The sequence below is a fragment of the Macaca thibetana genome, chromosome 10 (genome assembly GCF_024542745.1).
Source record: "Macaca thibetana thibetana isolate TM-01 chromosome 10, ASM2454274v1, whole genome shotgun sequence".
NCBI classification, from domain to species: Eukaryota; Metazoa; Chordata; class Mammalia; order Primates; family Cercopithecidae; genus Macaca; species Macaca thibetana.
Window position 1 is genome coordinate 57646474 of NC_065587.1, and position 25495 is coordinate 57671968.

General features: G+C 43.8%; 2 protein-coding genes across 6 annotated transcripts in view; both read left to right on the top strand.

Annotated features, from left to right (window-relative positions):
* PTPRT (protein tyrosine phosphatase receptor type T) overlaps positions 1-25495 on the top strand; it is an 820910-nt gene that overhangs the window by 613707 nt on the left and 181708 nt on the right. For all 5 annotated transcript variants that reach the window (XM_050806436.1, XM_050806437.1, XM_050806434.1 and 2 more), the window contains exons 12-13: positions 678-714; positions 12762-12818. In XM_050806436.1, coding sequence (XP_050662393.1) covers positions 678-714; positions 12762-12818 — 94 coding nt within the window. The remainder of the gene's footprint in view (positions 1-677; positions 715-12761; positions 12819-25495) is intronic.
* CHD6 (chromodomain helicase DNA binding protein 6) overlaps positions 1-25495 on the top strand; it is an 853354-nt gene that overhangs the window by 99 nt on the left and 827760 nt on the right. The gene's annotated exons all lie outside the window — the stretch shown is intronic.

Sequence of the window (25495 nt, forward strand, 5' to 3'; positions counted from 1 at the left end):
ACTTCATTAACTCCACTGCGTGCCCAGCAACATCACACATTTATGGATCCTTTTTACTTTGGAAACAGCTAACAACAACTAGATAGTTCACCTGGCAAAGATTCTATTGCCACACACATTATTTATGAAGGCTGCGAGGCCCACACAAGAGCTCAGGGGAAAAGTACCTTTTGAACATGAACTTTGCAGTTTGAGTTTGGCACGTTTCATATAGACTGAACTATTGCCAAGTATCTCTTCATTCTATGCATCTAGATGCATTATTGCTGGTAACAAAGTTTCCCAAGGATGCCCTGCTTCCATCTGCTCACTCATGCAACTTAACAAAGCACACTGCATACCCCAGGTACCCACTAAGTGTTATTGTTGAAGATGATGAGTGCTGGGAATTATCTGATATGTTTATAAAGTGGTTTTGTCTGGGAAAGAGGTTTATGAGATGGTAGGAGCCAGGAAGTGAACTGAATAACATATGTACCTACCCTGAGAAAAAAATTAAAAAATGGAATTAAAAGGTGATCCGATGGGGGAAAAAATGGAAAGGGCAAATTTAAAATTATAATTAAAAATACATATGCATGCATATATATGCAAATATATATGTGTATTTGTCTTTATATAATAATTTTACATAATTCACAGCTAATTAATTGCCACCTCATTTTTGTTGTTCACAGGAGACCAAAATCAACTGTGTTCGTCTGGCTACAAAAGGTATGTTGGCATCTGCTTGTCTGTCTTCACCTGTTCTTCAATCATTTAAGTGTTTCTTTCTAGCCACACAGAGAAAGGTTAGGCAACAATAACTCAAAACCAGAAAGAATTGTTATTTTCACTGGAGTCATTTGCATCTAGAACATACCTTCTAGGGTGTATATTAGTAAAGCAGTGCGTAAAACAGAGTAAAAGTTTAAAACATATTTACTGAATGGATGGATGGGTGGATGAATCTATATGAGGATGGACTGGTACATTGATCAGTGGAATGATGGATATAAATTTGCTCAAATATTCTTTTCATATATGTTTTTCTTATATTTAGGTCTATGTTTATGTGGGTATTTTTAAAGCATGTCTATTAGACCCATCTACTGAGTTTTGTACTTCGTTCAATTGGTACACAGCTTTCAAAAATGAGGTGATTAGTACTGGGGCCTTTAGTAATAAGAAGACAAATGCTGCATTATTATGTAGTTGGCATTTTCAACACTTATCCCCAAAACTAAGGCAGCATTGTTCAGGCTCATCACTTTTGTTTTCCTAATTATAATTGAATTGCCTGGCTCTTTCAATTGGTACATGTTTCTGTTTATTACTCTTTTTAAAAAACAAAATCAATGAATCGTTCGCTATCATTTAACCTATTACAGGGTTGAATAGTTAGAAATCAGATTTATCTTTTTGTTACAGAGTTGATGTTTTTAACAGCAAACCTCCCCATACACACACACAAAAATTGGACAATTCTACTCTGTTCCCTGAATTTACTGACGGCATATATAGTTCCATAGACTGCTTCCAAGGAGATAAAAGTTGTAAACATAAGTAGGCATATACTCATAGATGTAAAGTACAGACAAAAGTGATGACCCAAGTATGTATGTGTATGTGTGTAAATATATAGACACATGCACAATGGACAAAACCACACAGAGGAACATACACACACACGTGGGCAGAGTGGGGGGAAAAGAGAGAAAAAAATCTACAGCTACTTGACAAAATGTGCACCAAGACCCATCACGCATGACTTTTATAACTTTGAATAAAATCAACCCAATATTTAAGCACAAGAGAGAAGATGCAGGAGGAAGAAGAAAACAGAAGCACTAGGGCTCCCAGTGATAAGAAGTCACCCTGATTTCACATAAGTCACAGAGGGTGGCATGTCCCTAACTCGTTCCCTCTCAGGAACTCAGGCTTCTGGATGGAAAGAGATAAAATACTCTCTGCGAGGCAAGGAGAATTGATGGCCTGCAAACAAAAGTGACACAAATCACAGGTCTTGGCAGACTTTTCCACTGAAGAAAACAGATAATGTAGAAGGAAGAGCACCATCAATTGGGTAGCACTAGGGCTCTAGACAGCAGTCGGGACAGCTGGGTGTCTGCAGCCTGCTTTAAAGCAGCTGTAGCGGGAAGGAAATTCAGACAAAACTCCTTCACTATGGTATGCTCTATGGCTCCTCAGTGGCTTTTGACTCATAGACCAGGAGAGATGGATGCAACGGATCTGCACTCCATGGGGTAGGTGGGATTCTAAGGACACCCTCTGGGATGTAAGCTCTATGAAAGGGTAGCTGCCTGGGTCATAATTTCTGAACTGAAAATTGAAAACGTGAGGCCTGACAAGCAGTAGGAACATACGGGGACAGTGGGAGAATCTCTAAAACTATACTCTCCTGAAAACTTCAGGACTGCAGTCCTCAGAGGCATAGAAGCCCACCCTGCTGGGCTTCTCTAGAGTTGCATTGCTGATGTGCAAGAGAATTGCAGTGACATTTAAAGAACCAGACAGAAGAGTTCTCTCCCTCTCCTTAGCGTAAGGGCTTCCCCTCTTGCCTGAGCTTTAGGTTACCATCTTTTGCCATCTTTCCTTAAGTGAATGGAGTGTGTATGCAGGTTAAGTGAGCATGTGTGAAAGGACAGGAATGTATGAATGAGTGTGAATTCCCGGCTGTCCAAGCCCAGGCAGGCTTCTGAGAGGTCAGCGTATTGGGGAATCTGAGCATCCACATCCTGGTTTTCTAATTCGGTAAGATCCAACACTTGAGCCCAAAGAAATGAGGCTCCAGTGGCACTTGGGAATGGGGCAGAGAACCAGATAGTACAGAATGCCAGTTGGACACTGTTCAGTTATCCCCTCTCACCACATCAGGTTAGAAGGATGCTTGGGGAGCGTAGGACAAAGGGAAGCAGACCTGTGTTTGATGAGTGTCTACTTGGTGCCTGGTACTATGCTTAGAGTATCTAGGGTTGATTAAAGGCAAACCCTATCTATTATAAATCTGTCCACTGCCTGTGAGGAGTTTTTATCAAGAACCTAAAGCTGGGAATCAGTATTCTGTTTATCCCATCCCTTCCTGACCACCTGGATCAAATTTCCTTTAGGCAGACTTGCTGAAAACAGTATTCTTTTTAACAGAGGAAGATACTGAGAATCCCACAGACTTTGGAAGGATACAAAGTCCCAGAGATGGGTCATCAGTCTCCCCCAAGGCTCTTCCCTCTCTCTGTCATCATGGCATCTGCTTCATGGGTCTAATGGAAGGCATCCAGACCCTGAAGTTCATATGTCAGACTCGAGGCCAGTACTCTGGTGATGAAGCAACTTGCTGCTGTCTGGTCCCTGACCCCGGAGAGTCCAGCCAGTGTCTATGACCAGATGGTTGCCAGTTGTAACAGCCCTAAGCACTCATTCAGTATCATTCTAACTTGACCCCAAGCCTAGTGCCCCTTACACAAGAATATTAGACACACACCTGGCTCCAGCATGTGTCTCCAATGCTTTCCTTTCTGTAATGTTGCTACTAGTAACTCGATCTAATTTACTACTGCCCAGCTTGGAGGGTTGCAAAGTAATGGACCTGTATTAGTTTCCTGTGGCTGCTGTAACAAAGTCCTGCAAATTGGTTGGCTTACATAACACAAATTTATTTTCTCACAGTTCTGGAGGTCCAAAGTCTGAAATCAAGGTGTCTGCATACTTTGTTCCTTCTGAGTGTTGTGAGGAAGAATCTGTTCTATGTGTGTCTCTTAGCTTCTGGTGGTTTGCTGGCAAATCTTTGGCATTTCTTGGCTTTTGGAAGCACCACTCTGATCACTGCCTTACCATCACATGACATTCTCCTTGTGTGCTTGACTGTGTTCAAAATTCCCCTTTTTATGAGGTTACTACCACCTAATCCAATAAGGACATTTGATTAGGGTAGCAAAAAGCAAGGGAATTGCCTTGAATATAAGAGCTAAAAGACATTTTGAGCACTTTGCTTGATACACTCTAGACCTGGGAATCGATCTGATCAGAGCCATAGAGAGAAAACTGCAGCCAGTAGGTAAACAGGCATTAAGTGATGGTTTGGATTTAAAACTATTATTCAGACTCTGAAAGGAAGACAATAGAAAGCCACAGAGCAAAAAAGAGCAATTTAAAAATCAGGTTTTGTTCTTATCATTAGAACAGGAAATGTTAGAAAGGGCGAGTGAGCAGGGGAATCATTTAGAACCATTAACAGTGTATAGCCTTCCTTTGGAAGATGAGGGATGGGCTCAACATAGGCAGCAGATTGAAGATGTTAGCCACAGGTGCTCAAGGTGATCCTTGAGAAAATGGAGCATGTGGAAGCTTGGGGTAGGGACTTAGACTTCAGAGGTGCTAATGCTCAAGTAGAGAGAAAATAACCCTTCCCATGGGAGGTCCCATCTGGTAGAAGATGCCCCAGACTGCAGCTGCTAAAGGAGGTACCGAAGTATCTCAATTCATGTCCTCTGGCTGAGACAGAGCAGGCCAAGGGAAAATTGTTTCTGACCTAGTCGTTCAATTCTAGAACTACATTGGTCAATCCCCCTTTGAGAAACTGATGCCCAATTCCATCCAAGTTCTCTTACCCATTGATGTTCTGTCTTCCTAATTCTCCCCGTGACTCCCTTCCTGCACTCATCTGTTCATTTTGCTACTTTTTCTTACCCACAGGCCTTACCCCACCAGTCTTGTCTGCATGATCTGACCCCTTCCTCCCTCCAGCCACCTCTAAGCTTCTATCCTTTTATTATTCTATTACACTCTGGCATGCTGGTCTTCTTTCAGTTCTTCAGGCACATCAACCTCCTCCCAAGCTTAGGGCTTTGCTCATCTTGCTCTCTCTCTGAAATGCTTTGGCTTCCATATGTGTCTCCTTAGCAGATAAATATCTTAACAGATAAGTATCTTTAAGATGGCATCTTAAACCTTATATCCTCAGAAGATCATCCTGACCTCTATTTTAATGTATATCCCTAATTTTCCACTCTCACTAAACCCTGTACTTTTCCTTCCTAGCACTCATCACAACTTACAAATACATATATATGTGTGTGTGTGTGTGTGTGTGTGTGTGTGTGTATATATATAGTCTGCTTACATGTTTAATGTCTATCTCCCTGCTAGACTCTAAGTGACGTAAGTGCAAAGACTGTGCTTATTTTGAGCACTGTTGTATTATTCCCAGATCTTAGCATATACTGGTACTCAGTGAAATGCATTGGATGAACAAATGGATGGGTGGGTGGATGGATGGATGGATGGATAAATGGATAGATGAGTGGATGACTAACAGGTCATTATTCTTCCATGGCTTCATTTTTTTCAAATGCAAGTTACATGTCGGGATTGTTCTCTTAAAGGGTAGGAGTAAAAGTGACAGAGGTAAAGGGTCCACTATGGGATCTGTAATCCGCACTAACAAGAAGGCCAGCCAGTCTCTGTTTCTGTTCCTGCCGTGATAGGGATCTCTCTACCCACCATAGAGCTGCTTCACACTTTGGACACGTCAGTTTGAGAGGGCTTCTGTGTTATGAGTCCAGACTGGCTCCCTATTATTTTCCTGCCCATCAGTTCTTGAAGTCAAATGGATTCTGTCTACCATTTCTCCTTCCAGAAAATGACATTTGCTTCCTCTGACCTGTTCCTCCTGCCTTGGTTAGGGTCAGGAAGGTGCACGCTTGCTTCTTTCCATTGGGTGGAACCACTCTGGCTGCCAGCAGGCAGCAGCACTCCTGTCTTGTCTCTGGCGCCAGCCGTCAAGGGAACACAGCTGGCTCTGCAGACTCCCGCTGGGTGCGCCCGAGTGGCAGTTAGAAAAATCAGCTTTGATTTGATTTGCAAACTGAGCCGAGTCATTGAGACAAAATAAACCCGGAAACCCATAAAGCCATTTGCAGAGTTGCTTTGCAGAAGACAGCCACAGTTTTAATCTAGTAAACACTCTCTAACGATCCCATTAAAACAACCCCCTTGGAGTGGGTGCTGAAAGCTGAACTCCAGAATAATGAAGCATGGGATGAGGGGCCAGTGTCACCAGTAGTTTTGTTCTGCTTGGTAGCAGCTATGGACTAACGCCATTGTTCCAACAGTGATAGGCAAGAGGTTTGGGCGCTGGTCTTTTGTAAATATGCCTTCTTTTCATAAGAGCTAAGCCTGAGGTAAAGCATTTCACCGACATTTTCCTCTCCTCTCTCCATAATGAATTCTCACTCCTGCAGGGACCAGCAGGGACACTACATAGCCATTTTTCAGTGAGATGCTCTCATTTTGCAGATGCTAAGACTGAGGCCCAGAGGAGCAGTGATGTGTCCATGCCTTGTTTATCCACAGAATCACAGCCACAGGTGGTGTGAGAATCCTCTGCTATCAGCAGGCAATGCCCACTCCCATTGATACAAGCCTATGTGGAAGATTCTGTTTTATACAAAAAGCTTCCTTGAGAGGTTGCATGGAATAATTGGAAACTAGAAACACCTGGATTCAAATCCTGTACCCCCAAAATTTAGCTGTTAGACTTTGGACAAGTCAGTTAAAATCTACAAATCTGTCCCTTCACTTTTAAGCCTGAGATCAGTAGTCCTTTCTACCGAGTATTCAAGAACATAATATATAATTATATATATAATATATTTTATATATATGTATGTGTCCTTCTTTTTTTCTTCCTTACTTTCTGAGTCTCTAATGTGGGACTTGGAGACCCAGACCTACTCAGCACAGATCCTCTCTTCGGTTCTCTAAGGAAAAAGCCAAAGCCCAGACTCTAGTCACTGCTTGTACATTTCTACAAATCAGCCATTTGTCAAATGGATACTGGCCAGATCCAAAGTGAAGAAACTGAGAGGGGACAGGAGTGATGTTGGCCTCACTTTTCAGTACTTGACCTTTCCATTGATAGGTTGTTGTCTCTAGATGAGATCCTGCACAGCAATAGTATTCTTTTATGGACATGTATAGGATTGTGGTCATCCCTTTTCTAGCCTTGACTGTGACACTGTCCTTTCTTCATCACCTGCCCAGCAATTTTGGGAGGGACCCAGGAGCACAGCATGTCCAAATCTAGCTAGAGCAACCAGGGTAGGGGCCATAATGGGGAATCACTTGTGAGAGGAAAGACTCCAGTGAGATAGTCTGTTGGAAAACTCTTGATTGTTGTTCAGTCTTTATACATCTTGTCAAACTTTTGGAGGTAAAAGCTCAGACTGTGTGGCTGGAGGGTTTGGGCAGGGCAATGCTATTCTTCCCAAGCTGAGTCCCATGAGATACATTTTCCAGGATTGGGACCCTCAGAGTTACGTGAGTGTAACAAGTTCTTCTTGACTTGTGTCCCCCTTTGCTCTCACCCACTGTCTTCTAGGTCCTAAAATGTCAATGGAAAAATACGGATTTTCCTAAAGGTTTTGCAAAAAGCTGGAGGAAGAGAACTATCTCACAAGTACACATAAAATAGCCTACAGATGACCTTTAAATATCCCAACCCTTTCTTTAATATTTTTCTTGCTACAACAGCTGGCACATCTCTCTCACCTTTTGCTTTCCCTCTTAGCTACTCTCTAGATGTGCTCGAACTTCCCCCACCACACACACCCTTTCCATACCCCACTTCCACACCCCACTCAGGAAGACAACAGCTGGTGTGACAGAGTTCAGAAAAACAAGTGAGGACTAACTCTTGCCATTCAAGCATGTACCTTGGGAGTTCCAATCCATCTTTCTCAATTAGAAATAAGAATTATCTACTCAAGATTTGAGATACCTGAGCTGACTTGATCACAAGTCTGTTATTGCAAAGCAGTTGCATCTTCTAAAGGGAAAATGGGGACTTTTACAATTGGGAGTCAGGGAAGGAACACATTTGGGGTAGGCAAGAGACAGAGGTTATAAATAAAGAGAACAAAGCTCATTGGAGATTTTAAACCCCATTGATGGGATCTCAATGTAATGTTTGAAGGGGGATTAAAAGGGGATTGCAAAAATTAACCACCTATTGTGTGCCAGTCACAGGGCTTTGTGTGCTGACACAAGGCTGCAGTGTGATGATAGAAGTAAAACCTGGCACTTAGGACACACTAAGTAAATAGCGGTAATCGTTATTACTTAACGATGGGCCAAATAGGCTCAAAGGGTTAAATAAAGAACTCAACTTTCCTCTGAATTGGAAATCAGATCTGATTCCATCGTACCACTTCGAATCTTATTAATACCATAGACAGGTGAGATTCCTGGACCACTGACAGGATGCTCTGTGTCCTACCTATTTGTTAACCTCTTCCCATGTATCTTTTCTAGTAATAATTGATAATAGAATATTTAGCATGTGATGGTCTTTGGCCTGTCTCCAGGAGTATTCAAGCTAAGTCCTGGAGCAGAAGGTGAGGTGGCCCAAGAAATCCTCGACTTTCTTCACTTCTACAACATATTGAAGCTAATAAACCGAGAAATTAGTTTGTCTTCAGGGTTGTCTGCTCCAGGGCCATCTGCAGCCCAGCAGCATCTCTCTGCACTCAACAATGATTGCTTTAGAAGGGACAAGAGTCAGAAGGGAAGTCTGAGGCATTCAGCATTCTGAGCTGCTCCTTTGCAGGCTGACACACACACACACACACACACACACACACACACACACACTGAACAGGGCCTGGAAACAGTAAAGAGAGAAGGGTAATGAATCCTCAAGTAAAACCTGATGTGGTCAGGGGACCAGGTGATACAGGAGAAAGCAAGAGACCTCTACCTCTTCTCCAACCGGATTAGTCAGGCTAGGCTAGGCTTTGCTGCCATGACAAGCTAATACCCAACTCCCAGGAGCTTAATACCACAAAGGCATATTTGTTGCTATGCCATCTAGATTATATGTGGTCTCAAAGAACCCCTCAGCAGGGGAAGAGAAAGCATGGAAGTGGTAACTTGGATCTTAAATATGTCACTTGGAAATGACTCACGCCACTTCCACTTACATGGCCTTGATGAGAGTTAGTCATATGATAACAGAACAACTGTAAGTTGACTGGAACTCTTTCCTGTGCCCAAAGAGAGATGGACCAGACACTGGTAAACATGAGACATCTCTAGAACCATATACATAAATAGGACCTTTTTCTGTTTCTACCTCCTTTTGTGTTTTGCTGAGATCCATGATCCATCCCACTATATGCTGCCTACCAACTAGAAATATCTCTCCCCCTTCCTGCACTTATCCAGCTGTCCCTCTGTTCCTACCCCAGGGAGCTCAGCATTACTGCTCTGCACAGCATGGGTTGTAGACCCAGAGGGTGGAGTGGGGAGGCACCTCCTCTAGGCCTACCAACCCAACTAAGGCTTTAACTCTTTTCCATTTGATCCTCAAAATGACTTCATGAGATAATTATTACCTCCACTTTACAAGTGGAGAAACTAAAATTTAGAAATGTATGTAATTTTCCAAATGACACAGCTATTGAGTGAAAAATACCAAATCAGACTTTCATGTATTCATTTACTTTTCAGTAAGCATGTATTGAGTACAACTTAGTATTAATATGTAATCCCACATTCCCTAGTGGTTGAAAACATCATCTTTAGATTTGGATGGTGTTTGATTCTAGGTAGGAAAAGGTACTAAACTACTCTATGTCTCTGTTTCCCCACCTATAAACCAATGACAATAACACCACTTACGGCCAGGTGCAGTGGCTCACACCTGTAATCCCAGCACTTTGGAAGACCAAGGCGGGTGGATCACCTGAGGACAGGAGTTCGAGACCAGCCTGACCAACAGGAGAAGCCCTGTCTCTACTAAAAATACAAAATTAGCTTGGCATGGTGGCGCATGCCTGTAATCTCAGCTACTCGGGAGGCTGAGGCAGGAGAATCGCTTGAACCTGAGAGGTAGAGGTTGCCGTGAGCCGAGATCATGCCATTGAGCTCCAGCCTGGGCAACAAGCATGAAACCCCTTCTCAAAAATAAATAAATAAATAAATAAGTAATATCACTTACTTCACAGGGCTAATGTAAGAATTTCATGAGCAAATGTATCAAAAGTACTTAATATGATACCTGGCTCATAAGAAACACTCAACAAATAGTAGCTCATGGGAAAACTAACCAATAAATATAAGTCCAATAAGGGCTGTGGTCAATGCAAAATCAGGATGTCCCTGGTGGGCAAGAAGGGAGACATAAATCAACTTAGGGTATCCTATTTCAGAATGCATGATCACTAAGATAAGGTTTGAAAGAAACGTGACAATTACCGTGTTGAACAAGGTTGGAAAGCAAGTCAAGTAAGCCAAGGGAGTAGGTATGCAAATCACTGAAGGCAAGAGAGCATGCCACTGAATTTAAATGGGACAAGGCAAAGGAATGATGACTAGCAGGCCAGTGTGACCAGATGAGGTTAGGAGTGATCAGGGGCCACCCAGGACTCTGTGTAGCCCCACTGTGTGTGTGTGTGTGTGTGTGTGTGTGTGTGTGTGTGTGTGTGTGTGTGTGTATGTGCATGTAAAAGCATTGTCTTTAGATAGTGGAACTTCTGGAGGTACTTAAGCAGACTGCCTTTTTGGAGAAGGACACCCTAGTTATAGTTTAGAAAATGCATCAGAGAAGGAGGACTAAGGCAAGGAGAAGACTACAGAAAGGGAGAGCACTTAAGAGGCTGCTGAAGGGGGCCAAGTGGGAACATGTAAGTCATCTCTTCTCTCAAGGCTTCCATTTCTTTTACCGGCATGTGAGGGTGACAGTCCTTGTCTTGCCTACCTCAGAGCATAGGGGTTTAAAAAAAAAAAAAAAAAAAAAAACTAAAAAATAGCTACTTAGAACAGGAGTTAGCAAACTCTGCTGTAAAAGGACAGATAGTAAATATTTTCAGCTTTGCAGGCCTTATGGTCTCTGTCACAACTACTAAAGTTTGTCATTGTAGCTCCAAAGCAACCATACATATAAGAATATGTATAAGAATGAGTGCAGCTGTGTTCCAATAAAACTTTGTTTATGGACACTGAAATTTGCATTTTATATAATTTCCATGTGTCACAAAATATTACTCCTCTTCCATTTTTTCCCAACCATTAGGAAAATGTAAAAAGCATTTATAGCTCATGGCTGCACAGAAAACAGGGAGTGGGGGCCCAGATTTGGCCCACAGGTCATAGTTTGCTGACCCCTGACTTAGATTGTGCTTTTAAAATATCAAAACTTTTCATTTTTTTAAGGGAGAAGTATTATGATAACTATTTACTGGTGGTTAAATTTTATAGTATTTCATGGCTGTTGATCAAGTTTGCCATCTGTGTTATTTTTGAAATTATATATTTTCTGTTTATCAGTTGGTCTGGAATACTCTACTCTCTCAATTTTGCATAAGAACTTCCTGCAGTTTTGTTGACGGACCACTGAAGAAAGCTGCAGTCTCTGGACAGGCCTAAAACACCTTTCAACCTTTTGTATGATTTTCTTTAGAGAGGTGAGGGGTGGATTTGAAAGGACAGGAACATTAAAGCCAGACAAACCAGGGTTTGAATACAACCTCTACCAGTTTGCGACCTTGAACAAGTTTTACAGATTCTATGATTCAACATTTCTTCATTCATTCATTCATTTATTCAACAAATATTCACTGAGTACCTACTATATGTCAGGCACAATGCAAGTCCACATGAGTACACTCATAAATGGAACACCATGTCTGCTTTCAGGGAGACTACGGATTTAAGAGAAGGCATCCACTTCTAATACAGTGATGTTATTGCAATAAGAAGGGAAGATGAGGGTGTTATGGGAAGACAAGAAGGGGCATGTGTCCCAGAGTCACTGACATACTAAATAAAGACTCCCTAGAGGTAACGGGTTCTAAACTGACACCTGATGGATGAGCAGTTGTCAGCCAGGTGAAGAAGCAGGAGGGAGTATATCCCATGCAAAGTGACTCACCTAAGGAAGGCTTACATACAAGACGGTGGGGAAAGGGGAGCTGTTGATAATGGAAAGTTGTTTATTGTGCTTGGGACAGGGTGGGAAGTGGTAGTGGAGAGAGACAAGACCAGAGGGGTGGGCAGGAGATTCATCATGGAGGGCCTGTGAGCTGGGTGAAGTGGTTTGAAGTTTACCTTGCGGACAACAAGGCAGCACTGATGTATTTCAACTGAAGGATGGAGACTAAGACTGAAGGGGAACAAGACCAGAGGCAGAAAGACCAGACGGGAGGCTGCTTAAATAATCCACGTGAAACACAAGGGTGGCTTGAACAAAGTGAGAATGAAATTAAAGAGAAGGAAGCAGCTTCAAGAGCTTTTCTGGGGTAGAATTAATAAAGCATTGTGATTGATTCTAAGAGGGACATCAGAAAAAAGGAGGGCTCCCATATGTCTAGACTGAGAAGCTACGTGAATGGTGGCACCATTTATGCAGAAAGGGAAGTCTAACGGAGAAGTAGTTTCGGTGGAAAAATGACAGATTTATTTATAATCATACTGACCTTTCTGGGTTATTCTAAGTCTTAGAAACATTATATGTGAGGCGCCCACAAAAGTACCTGGCATGTCGTGGGTGCTTGATAAGTGGTGCCTCTTACTTTTGTTTCATTTTTTTAAAATCTATTTCAGGCCCTGTTTTGTTAAATCATGATGTTCTTTTGCTATTTAGTGTGAGCTCTTCAGAGCCACAAGAATTGCAGTTTTGTTCACCGTGCCGCACGTTTTCATGTGTGTTTCTTTCTCTCCTTCTCTTCTGCATGCTGCCTGGGGACTGGCTTCCTTGTGGTCAGCACCAATGGGCAGCGCCCAGGTGACCCCGGGGACTCCACTCTGCCTCCTCACCACAGGTGATCACCAGAGCCCTGGGCGGGTGGGAGGGGAGAGTTGCCCATGCTTAGTGGGTCCTCCAAGCCAGGTGCACCAGAGAGGAACCAGCAGTCCCTCCACCCCACCCACCCACTCACCCCTCCACCCATTCACCCATCAACCCACACATTCATTCATTCATCCAACCATCCATCCATCCCTCTGTGCATACACTCATCTGTCCACTCACCTATTCACTCAATCTACTAATGCTTACTAAGTACCTCCTGGGTGCCAGGCACTGTTCTAGGCACTGAGATGTACAATGAAGAGCAAAAGACGATATGTTCCAATGTCTTTCCAGGAGATGAAACAGCCATTGGTCAAAAACCTACACAAATAAATTTGCCACTTTGAGTGGTGTTACAAAGGAAAGGTACATGGTGTTCAAAATAAACAAACTCATGTGCAGCCAAGGGAGTGCTTCACAGGGGAAGTGACAGCTGAGCTGTGATAAAAGTTTGGGAAAAAGTTGACGTAACAATTCTGTGCCTAGGAAATGAGAAGCTCTCACTATGATCTCAGGTCTACCATTTGTCCTGACAATTTACTCATACCATATCAGCCCGACTTTTCCTATCTGTTAAATAGGAATAATCCCACCTACCCCTTATAAGGCACCATTTACATTGTAGACTATACACATGCAGAGGCCTCTGAGACTAAACAAGATAATAAATGTCAAAGGAGCTGCTATGGGTATGCCCAGTCCAGAGTCTATATTTGTTTGAAGTAAATACCAGCCCCTTTCCTCATGTACACCATAGGTGGAACTCATTTCACATGAATGTGTGCCATTCTTCAAAGGACACAGAGCCACTCATGTGAGAGGTCGATGTCCATCGTGGGACTCAAAAGACAAGCCAACCTAGAGACCTCTTGATTGCAGGGTGCCTTTTTAATCTGTGGGAAGTTTCTTGGAGATTTCAAACCTTTAACTGTCACCTCTCTTAAAGTCCTTGCCCAGACAATGGCCTCCGGTCTGCTAATGCTTGAATGGTCATTTTATCATGGTGGAAAAGAAGGTGCAGCAGGCAGTGATGACATGAGTCTGGGCATCCAGTACCTTCACAGTTCACTCCTGTCCACCCCCTTTCCCAAACTCAGAGACATCACTGCTAGTGAATGTCTTAGGTTGAGTTCCCTGGACACTGAGACTGAGATGGAGATTCTTGTGCAAATTATTCATTGCAGAGTGTTCTCAGAAGAAAGGGAGGAGGATGAGATACGGCAGAGAACAAAGCTAAGGGAGGATGTGGAGACCTGCATCTGCCTGAACCCCGGGAAAAGGGGAGGTATGGAGCAGGAAATGTACTAAAGAGTTGGTCCCACCTTGAGGCAAGGGGGCCAATATTTGTACCATGGTGTTGGTCAGCCACTGGCTGTGGGCTGCCTTGGGAATGCATTACATCCTGGGGAAGTGGTTCCCTTTTGCCTAATGGTACTTCTCTTGGAAGGGAGGTATTTGTGAGCCATTTGCTGCCAGCACCCACAGCACCTGGAGAGTAGTCACACCAGCCCAGTAAAGGAGATTGGGACTGAGCCTAAACAGTGTCCACTATGGGCGAGTTTTGTCTCTGCCTTTGTACTCCCATGGACACCTGTACTCCAGTGTGTCACTGCAAACATTACAGGAATTTCATCTCAGCCACTCCCTGTTAGATTACCTTAAGCAAGTTGCATAGCCTTATTTCACTTGCAAAACTAATTATCAGATGTGCTTCATGCAGTTATATTAAAAATTCCATTAGAAAATGCTAGGAATGTTGTGTGCAGTCACTGCACATAGTAGGTCTTTACTGAAATCAGTCCCCAGCCCTACCTTATCAGAGGCCCTTCCCAAAGGGAGGTAGGAGTTACAGATGGACACGTGGGAGTGTGCAGGTCGACAGCGGGAGAAAAGTGACTCTCGCCACTGTGCACACCACCAATTTACAGAGAAACAATACTTCTCCAGAGTGTGTGCAAGCTGCTCTGTTTCTGCTGGGCCATTGTTCTCTGGGCTCTATTCAAGTCGAGCAGTCAGATAATATTTTCTTTAAACAGAGCGAATCCCATATCATGTGCTTTTGTTCTTACTTCTTGTCTTCTAAGGCATCTGAATGTTCCTCCTCTGACAGGTTTATTTCATTGTGATCCATTTATTTCCACATGTTTCTCAGCCTCATTTGATGGGCAAGGTGCCTGTGAGTGCCATCCCTTTCAAAGGGTGTTTTTGTTAATGTTCGTCCCCTGGTAGCAATAATGGCTGATGTAAATAATAACTGCCTAGGTCTGAATGATGGGGATATTAGACTTTAAGCACAGGCAGCCTCTTTTCATATCAACACCAACTCAGAGAGCTGCAGGACCACATTATGTAGCAGGGATAGGCCGGCATTCAGAGTGAAAGGAGGCTGAGTTCAGCTCTCAGCAATGCCACCTTCTGGTCTGGTGATCCTGGATAAGTTATTTTTCTTTTCCAGACTTCATTATCTTTATTTGGAGAAATTGAAATATTAATAACCACAGTCATAGTTAATCATGAGAACTAAGTAAGAGCTTTAACTTCTTTGCCCATCTAGCTCCAATTAGTTCTTTAGCTCTTCTGGATTTATTGGCTTATCCTTCAAGGAATTCATGCTCTATGGCAAGATTGTGCAACCCCAGCACCATTGATGTCTGGGGCCGGATAGTTCTTTGTTGGGGGCAGAGTTAGGGGTGCTGTCCTGTGCACTGTAGGATGCTTAGCGGCATCCCTGCCTCTCCCCATTAGATGCCAGCAGCATGTCAATCCCAATTGTAACAACCAAATACATCTCTAGATATTCCCAAATGTGCCATGGAGACAAAAATCATCCTCCGTTATAAACCTCCAGAGCCATACTGTTTAATAGAAATAGAATTTGAATATTGTATGTAATTTTAAATTTCTTAGTTACTTGAGAAAAGTAAAAAGAAACAGGTGAAGTTAATTTTAATAATATAATGTATTTAACTCAATACAGATGCTCCTCAACTTATGATGGAGTTATGTCCCAATAAATGTATCATAAGTTGGAAATGTTGTAAGTTGAAAATGCGTTTAATACAATTAACCTGCGGAACATCATAGCTTAACCTAGCCTACTTTAAATGTGCCATGCTCAAAACACTTACATTAGCCTAAAGTCGGGCAAAATCATCTAACACAAAGCCTATTTTATATTAAAGTATTGAGTAGCTCATGTAATTTATGGAATACTGTACTGAAAGTGAAAAGCAGAATGTTTGCACCAGTACTTAAAGTACAGTCTCTACTGAATAGGTATCACTTTCTCAGCAGCATTGTAAACTCCAAGAATCTTAAGCCCGCCTATCTTAAGTTCACAATCATCTGGTATATCCAAAATATTATTATTATAATATGCAACAGAATTAAAGAAAACAACAGATGAAAGCTATTTTACATTCTTTTTTTGTACTAAGTCTTTAACATTTGGTGTGTATTTTACACATAGAACACTTCAATAAAATAAATTTTAAAATTCAGTTCCTCAGTTGCACCAGACACTTTTCAAGTGCTCTAAGTACGTGTCTTCGTGACTACCATTGTGGGCAGCGCAGATCTAGAGGTAACACATCTAGGGTCATCTTTGTCCCTAGTTGCTGAATAGAAATGTATGTGTAGAGAAGAGGTTCATATTCAGTTACTTTTATTCCTTGTTGCTCTCTGGGGCTAGGGGATGTTTGGCAAAATCTGGAGATTTATTTGGTTGTCACAACTGGGTGCGAGGGGCTATAGTCACCTAGTGGGTAGAGGTCAGGGATGCTTCCATTGAGAGAAATAAGATAAAATCCTCTTTGGCCAGGATTGGGCATTTTTCTGCAGTGAGTTGACTGGAGGCTGCAGTAGAGAAGTGACCAGTTAATTAACATTAAGAGGACTCAGTCTTCCCCAGGCCCACCAGTGCAGAAAGAAGGCCTCTTCTCATATCCCTCCTGCAGTTCAGCCAGGCCTCAAGGGGGTGGCCTGGACCTCTGAGCCCAAGAGGAGACTGACAGTGTTCAGTCTGGAGGCCACAGTAGCTGTGCTACAGGTCATCCTCAGGGGCAGATCTGACTTCATTGTCTTGGCCATGCCCAGTGCCCATTGTCAATTTTCTACAGAGAGAAGGGCTAAGGGACAAGCCCTCATCTGGAGCCCAAACTCCATTCCTTAAAACTGAGGGAACTTGGCCGGGCGCGGTGGCTCACGCCTGTAATCCCAGCACTTTGGGAGGCCGAGGCGGGCGGATCACAAGGTCAGGAGATCGAGACCATCCTGGCTAACACAGTGAAACCCCGTCTCTACCAAAAATACAAAAAATTAGCTGGTGTGGTAGCAGGCGCCTGTATTCCCAGCTACTCGGGAGGCTGAGGCAGGAGAATGGCATGAACCCGGGAGGCGGAGCTTGCAGTGAGCTGAGATCGCACCACTGCACTCTAGCCTGGGTGACAGAGCAAGATTCTGTCTCAGAAAGAAAAAAAAAAAAAAACTGAAGGACCTTGAGCCAATCACTCAGCCTTTCACCTTTCTGAGCCTCACCTTCTTCATTTATGAAATAGTAAAGTTGAGTCCCTGTACAGCCAGGCCCAATCATGGTGAGGGCTAACAGAAGAAATGGATGCACTCCTAACCCAGCTCCAGGTTTGAGCAGGTATTGGATACAACTTCCCTTATTATTCCTTTATTTCCTGTGCACCTCATGTTAAAACTCTCTCCTATTATTTCCCTGGAAATTCTTTAAATCAGGGCCTTGGCACAGTGACAGGATTCAGGTCATCATACACTCTCTGGGAGTGCTTCGCAACTGCCCTTAAAGCAACTTTCCCAGGGATGGCTCCACTTGGACCCAGGTAGAAGGAGTTTGAGCCTTTGGGACAAAGCTGTTTAGGCCAAGAGAAGGTGATGAAGCAAGGCAGCAGTCTCCCTAGGGTCATGCCCTGGGCCCTGTGAGCTTGGACACCGTGAGGCCTCGGTGACCCTCCAAGGGAGCATGTGCCCAGTGGAAGGGGTTGACAGATGGTGTGAGAACAGGAACCAGAGGCAGGAGAACCAGGTGAAGCTCCAACCTGAACAACGACCATGAGGGGAAAATGCTTGGTGGAGAGAGGCGGAAGACCGGCAGCAGAGGCAGGGGCATAGCCTGCCAGGAGAGAGGGGGCAGTTCTGAGAGACAGCAGCATTGGGAATGTCCAATAAGATGATGAAAAGAAAAATATAACAGCAAATATGTTACATACTTCCTACATGCTGTGGAATGTGCTGAGTTTCACATCATTAATTCGTTTAAACTTCCCAGCAGCTCTGCCAAATAGAGAACCTGTTAGTAGTCACAGTTTACAGATGAGGAAACTGAGGGTCAGATGATTAAAAATCACTCAACTCTGAAATGATGAAACTAGGATTCAAACTCAGGTCTCTCAAGACAGTCTGTAATCGTACTCTCCATGCTCTGTGCCCATAGACATTGGAGAGCACCTATTCTGAGCCAGCACTGGGAAATCCCATGGCAGGATGGTTCAGGACAGTCTCAGAAGCCACACAATTTACCATCTGAGAGGCTTTGAGCCCCAAAGTTTCCCCATTTTCTTATCTGCAAAATGGAAATACTAATAATGACCAGTTATTGGGAAGAATCATGAGATAAGAAACTTCATTATCTTAGTCATTATTATGATCCTAAACCCATCTTACAGATGAGCAAATTGAGGTCCAGAGAGTGAGCAGCAGGCAAACTGACCATTGCTAAGATTCAGGCAGACTGAATCTGGGCCAGACTGTAATTGGTGACTGGGCCAGAACTGTGGTTCCTGAGAAATGTGAGTGATGAAGGAAATAGGTAAGAGCCCATCAGGGCTTCAGGCCTGGGGCACTTAAAGTACCAAATAGAAGTCATGAATCAGGGCTCATCAAAGCTTTAGGATATAAGGTGGATGGCTGGACACAGCAGCACAGCAACTCTAGCTCCTGCAGTGACCCAAAGTAAGAGCAAGACTGAGCTGAGATGGGTGAAAGGATGTGGATATCCCTGAGCCTTTGACTTGGGTATCCTCTAGTTCCCCTTGACCAGTGCTTTGATTGGTTCTGGAGTGCACAAAGGCCAGGGCTGTGCCAGAAGACTAGGGGCAGGGCTACAGCTGGAAGCCAGGAGGGCAGGTGACATCCAGGAGCCAGGCTGATCATTGCAGAGGACCCTCCTCAGCTCTTCTAGGCAACTGCTCATATGGCTGTAAGGCTGACACTACAGAATCGGGGAGGAGATGAGCCCTGGATCAAGTGCATAAGGATACTGTCCTTATCAGCAGTCTTAGAACAGATGCTCAAAGTTTGACAGACACAAGGGTATTGGTACATCATTCCAGCTGCCATTTTTCTGTTGCCAGTCTCCCCACTGAATCAAAAGACTTAATGCAGAAGAGGTTGTCATATCCCTGTAGGGTGTTCTGTAGGAGGTGATTGTTAACGTTTGTGCTTCTTCAAAACAAATGTCTACTCAGGTAGCATATATGACTGAGGCTCTCACTGCACCTTTTTCTCTCCTGGGATATTCTCTTTAAAGCAAGGAGAAGTCAGTCTCCAGTCTTCCATTCAAACTGCTATTAAACTCAGATTCAGAAGTCAAGCATCATCCTTGCCTTCTCTTTTTCCTCATCTTGAATATCCAATTTATCACGAAATCTGACAGATACTGCCTCTGAAATTTCTCCTGAATCTCTGTCTCCTTCTTCCTCACTGCTACAACTCATGTCTGGGACTCATAAAGTTAGTGTCACAGATTCCAAAGTGGGGTCCCCATGTCTTTACATCAATCCCCTTCCGATATTTACTTCCCACTGAAGCCAGAGTGATCATCTAAAACAGAGTATTATTCAGGCCAGGTATGGTGGCTCATACCCATAATCCCAGCACTTTGGGAGGCTTAGGTCAGTGAATTGTTTGAGCCCAGGAGTTTGAGATCAGCCTAGGCAACATAGTGAGACCATGTCTCTACAAAAGTAAAATTAAAAAAAAAGAAAAAAGGCCAGGAGCCGTGGCTCATGCCTATAATCCCAGCACTTTGGGAGGCCGAGGTAGGCAGATCACGAGGTCAGGAGCTCAAGACCAGCCTGACCAACATGGTGAAACCCCATCTCTACTAAAAATACAAAAATTAGCCAGTTGTGGTGGCATGCATCTGTAATCCCATGTACTCAGGAGGCTCAGGCAGGAGAATCACTTGAACCTGGGAGGTGGAGGATGCAGCGAGTCGAGATCACACCACTGCACTCCAGCCTGTGTGACAGAGCAAGACTCCGTCTCAAAAAAAAAAAAAAAAAAAAAAAAATAGCCAGGCATGGCAGCACATGCCTGTGGCCCCAGAACATGCCAGTGGCCCTAGCTGAGGTCAGAGGATCGCCTGAGCCCAGGAGGTTGAGGCTGAAGTGAGCGTGTTCATGCCACTGCACTCCAGCCTGGGTGACAAAGCAAGACCCAGACTCAAAAAAAAAAAAAAAAAAAAGAGTCTAATCCTGATTAAAATGCTCCCAGGGCTCTGTTTGTGCTTTGGGATAACTAGCCTGAATCAAAGGCCATTTACCATTTAGTCCCTATCCCTTTTTTATCTCTCCAATTTTATTTCCTCCTCAGCATCCTGTACCCCATTCAAATGGATCATGTGAGTGGTACTTGCCTTCTCACACTCTCCTCTCTTTGCTGAGATGTTCTCCCTCCATGGTTTGCCTTACTCATCCTCTATGATCAAGTTCAGACAGTTTGATCTCTGCAAAACCTTAACTGGTCCCCATTATCTCCAGATTGCACCCAGAGATAGTCAACTGGCTGGGCCAGTTGGCACAAAGAACTGCAACCTCCTTCCCCAGCCCTAAGCAAAGTTTTCTATTGAACATGGCGTACGTTCAAGGTATAAGCATGTTTTGTTGGAGCTGTTTGGTTTCTATCAACTCTTTTGCTGTGCCTAGCACACATTGTAGTGCTCATTCATTTGGCCCCATGCGTGAATGATTTAATAAGTGAGCAGATGGCTGATACTGATGGAGCATGTGCCAGGCATGGTATACTCACCCCTTCCCCATTTCTGCCTCCAGCCTGTGATGGTTCAAGCACCTCACTCTACTCACTTTGTACCATTTTGTTAGGCTAATTGTGAGTCACTAGTTTTCAATCCAGTATTTGAATTCCATGCAGACTCACCTGCCAAACTTCCTGGAGACTGAGTCTTCAGAGTCCTTGTCTGGAGCTCCCCCAAATCTGCTGGGACAGGTCTTGCTGAGCCCAGTGTCTGGCCTGGGATCGCATGGTGTTGGCCCAGGAGAGGTCGGGCTGGGGGCAGGAATCATGGGCAGTCATAGGGAAGACCCTGTCTTAGGACTCTGACTGTGCCGGTGTGGCAAGTGACATCTACTACAACCACACTGGCCACTTCTTCTACCCTTCTCACCTCCCACTAAGAGCAGAGATGCTTTTCCATCCATCCTTTGGGGGAGGTGAACAGATCAGCTTTTAATACAGAACACAGTGATTCAGTGTTTCTGCTTTCAAAAGCCAAGGGGCAAAGGCTAGAAGAAAGAAAACATGTTCATGGTGGATTTGGCTGGAATCTCAACAATCAATGCCGTGCTCGCTGCTGCTCATTTTATTACTGTTGCTTGGATTAGTTGCAGTAATCTGAAATTCCGTGCTGCGTGTTTACTGGCTCCTCTGTCTGATCCTGCTCACGCTCCCACTAATCCTTCCTATAGATTGCCTGCTTCCTCCCGTGCCCCTTCTCTCCTTTCCAGGCACTCTGATGCTAGCTGCAAGCTGCATGTTGCAGAGGTGTAATCTGGACAGAGCTGCCCCAGATGGGCAGATCTTTCCTTCTCCTCCCCTTTCTTGCCCCTCCAAGTCAGGTAATACAGTCACCCGTTAGGGGATCCATTTGGCCAGGGTTGGTTGGAAAGAATTGAATTATATTTCTGAGTATGAGCCTGGGGGAACCTCGGCCTCTGGTGCACCCTGCTATGCAGTTCAGACAAAGGAAGCCGAGACATATTGTCCTTCCAGAAGCCTTGTGTTCTGCTCAGTCCACAACCAAGCAGGAGCTCCCATTCCTCTTCCCACATGCTGTCTGTCCATTTGGCTGTGAACCCTGTTAGAGTTTGCATTTCATTTAGTGAAATGCGAAGCTCCTGCTCCTGCTTGTAGCCCATCCCCAGGCTGTGTGGGTCATGACTCAGCTTCACCTGGTCTTAGAATTTGAATTGTGTTCCCCAAAAAGATATGTTGAAGTAATAACCCCAGTACCTGTGAATGGAACCTTATTTAAAAACAGTATCTTTGCAAATGTAATTAGTTTAAAGTCAGAAGGGTGGACCCTAATCCAATATGCCTGGTGTCATTATAAGAAGAGAAAAACATCATGTAAATACAGACTTATAGGGAGAAAGTCATTGACAACAGGGGTAGAGATTGGATTGATGCATCTATAAACCAGGGAACACCAAGCATTGCCAACCACTAACAGAAGCTAGGAAGAAGCAAAGAAGAGTTCTACCACAGTCTCAGAAGGAGCATGGCCATGCTGTTACCTTGTTTTGGGACTGTTGAATTCCAGAATTGTGAGAGAATAAATTTCTGTCGTTAAACCACTCGGGTTGTGGTCATTTGTAACAACAGCCCTGGGAAATGAATGCACTTAGAAATGCAGTGATCCTGAGCACTGGCCAGTGGGCAGTGGTTGAGCTTCAAGGGCTGTGCTTTTAAAGTAGACAGACCTCAAGAAAACCTTGGCCAAGAGCTGCCATCTAGAGAATCCCTTTGGCTCATCCCATCTCCCCTGTGAGATCCCCTTGTTGACCATATTCTACATTTGGCCCAGACAGGTCTCCACTCTGGTTCTGACCCTTCCTTTCTTGGTGTAGTTTCTCCCTTTGAATAGTCTCAGCATCTGCTGCTGGTCATGCCCTGCCCTGGGCTTTGTTTCACAAGCCAGGCTGTGGTAACCTGTTCTCAGTGTCCTGGGATTACATGACCTGCAGACTGTCCCTGATTTGCTCTACATTGGCTGCTCCTGAGAAGCCTCTCTTTGTCCCATTGCTGCCCTGGGACTGCTCTGAGCTTCACAGGAAGAATTACAGTCAGGTCAGTGTGACCACAGCTCTCTCATACCGGCTGCCTGAAGAACTCTAAAGCGACTATCACTTTGCCGCAGGGCATCCTAAAGAGTATGTGTTCTTCTTCTTACATCTGCTCTTCAGACTAAACCCTTAACCCCTAGTGCAGGCCATGGGTGCTCCTGTCTGCAGCAGCTAAGCAGCTTTGAGCCTCCTGAGCTCCAGGCTCAAAGCACAGATTCTACAAGCAAGGAGCCAGTACTGTCAGTGCTGAGATGACTCAGCCTCTTCTTCATCATCAGCAGGGCAGTCTGGACCACAGGGAGTCAAGGTGGGGAGGGAAAAGAGAAGATCACTGAGTGATCACAGGAATGCCCCATGTGTCCCACACCATGGATGACACGTGGAAATCAAGTCTGTGGTCTAGTTTTGCCTAAGCAGAGTTGGCATGCCCTTTCCTGTACATACCTCTGTGTTGGTGCCCATCACTCAGCTCTGATTATTAGTTTGCACTTTCCTCTCTCCCTAAATAGTGAGCTCCAAGACAGTAGTGTTGTCTAATTAGCTCCCATGCTCAGCACCTTGCTATAGCCACTGTCATCATTATAATCCTAGCACCACTCAAGTTAGGCAATGTCCAGGACTATTCCTGTGAAGCCAAGGGTTGAACTGATGCTGATGAGACCAAGGTAATGGATATAGTCCATGTGGAGGTCACTGGGCTTTGTCCAGTTATTTTCATGGCCATGGGCTAAATTTTATTTCTGAATAAAGTCTAAGCCACACTTGTGGGCCAGTTTGACCCTCACCATGGATGCAGACTGACTGCCATAACACTCCTAAACGCAAGCCACAAGTTGACTCCTGATCTCTGCTTTAGCTTTGACCCCTACCTCAGCCATATCCTGGTCATTTACCTTAACTGTGGTCTGACACCTAACCCAGTCCACAAAGTATGCCCGATACTTGGTTTCTTAGACAACCTTATACCCAACTCTAGTCATAGCTTGAGGTCTTAGTCTTACCACAGACTGAATCCTCTGTCTACCCCAGCTGGGTCTTGGCAGCCCTCATAGGTTAGGCCTCCTGGGCACAAGAGAAAGTAGTTGAGGTCATTGGGAGGTATAAATGGATTTCCAGCTCACCAATGGTGAAACCTTTGAAAGAGTATGCCGTAGAAGGGGTGTGTCAATAATGATTGTATCTGGCATCAGTTGGGTATGACTGCTCTTAAATAAGTCTGTTTTGCTCTATTTCCATGGATAAAAAAGACACTTTCTTCATAGAATAAAGGAGTTTTCTCACATCCAGAAGAGGTTCTCTATCAGAGAACCTCATTTATCCATCTTTTGCAGTGTGTGTAACATGACTAAACTAGAATTTGACCTACACAGAGCATTTATAGTGTAAAACAAGGTCTATCTGGAAACATAGATTTAGGAGACCAAGCAAAATCAGCACTTGAGGAACAATTTATTTGAGTGGCCTGAGTGCTTTCAAACAATCAGTTAAAGCTATTCCTGTCTCACAGGGTGCTAACCTCCATTCGAAGCTGAAAACGAGGGCAACTTCTGTCAGCAATATTTAGCAGTTTTAGTTGTATAGGCTGTGATGAAGTCAATTCTAACCTCTTAGGACTGACTGGGTAATACTGAGGAGTCTGGGATATTAGAAATATGTATCTTCTTTGCACTTAACAGTATTTATTAAATGGTCTTCCACAGCAAGGGTAGAGCTATCATTGAAAACCCTGCATCTCTGTGGTGTTTTCCAGCTACTTAATATTGACTCTGAGTTAAATTGTGGCTAAAAGCAATTACTGTCATATGATGAATTGAGGCAATTTATTTATTACTTGAGAAACATCCTAGGTGATGTCACTTAGAAGAATGATGGAATAATCCTTCTCAAGTGCTCTATTATCAACCAGATCTGGTGAAGGAGGCATTGCTTTGAGGCATGGGGAGGTAGTCAGCAATTTAAAAAAATTAGTCACAGCGAGATCAAAGAAAGAATATTGGAGGCAAAGCAGAAAAAAATCACCTAAATATGAACAAGATTTGTCTCCCTATGGAATTATATGGGATTGTTTGGTTGCTAAATATCAAGAAAGGTATTATAGAGAAAGCCCAGCGATTAATAATAAAACTAAATGCAACATATGAAAGGCTTGGAGGTGGTGGTTGATATACAAGAAAAGTGAAAAGGATGAGGGAACTTAAGTTAAAAAGGTCAAGTTTAAATATCATTTGAGCAAAGTCTGTATAATTTGGCTCATGTAACAAGATTCACATGACATGTTCATCAATCCCTTAGATATTAGAATAGGATACGTGGGTGCGAGGGCATGAGAGGAGATAATCTTCAAGAAAGATGCATGAAATAGAACTGCATGATAGAGCGGGTGGCAAGCCCTGCAGGGACAGGCATCAATACAAAGAGATTTTAATCTGGCTGGTCAATGGAAGATGCTAGATCTAAATACGGGTCTGCTTCTTCAGATATTTGAGAAACGACAACCACATTTCTCTGCTGAACAGTCTCTCCCCCTATTTATTAGAGT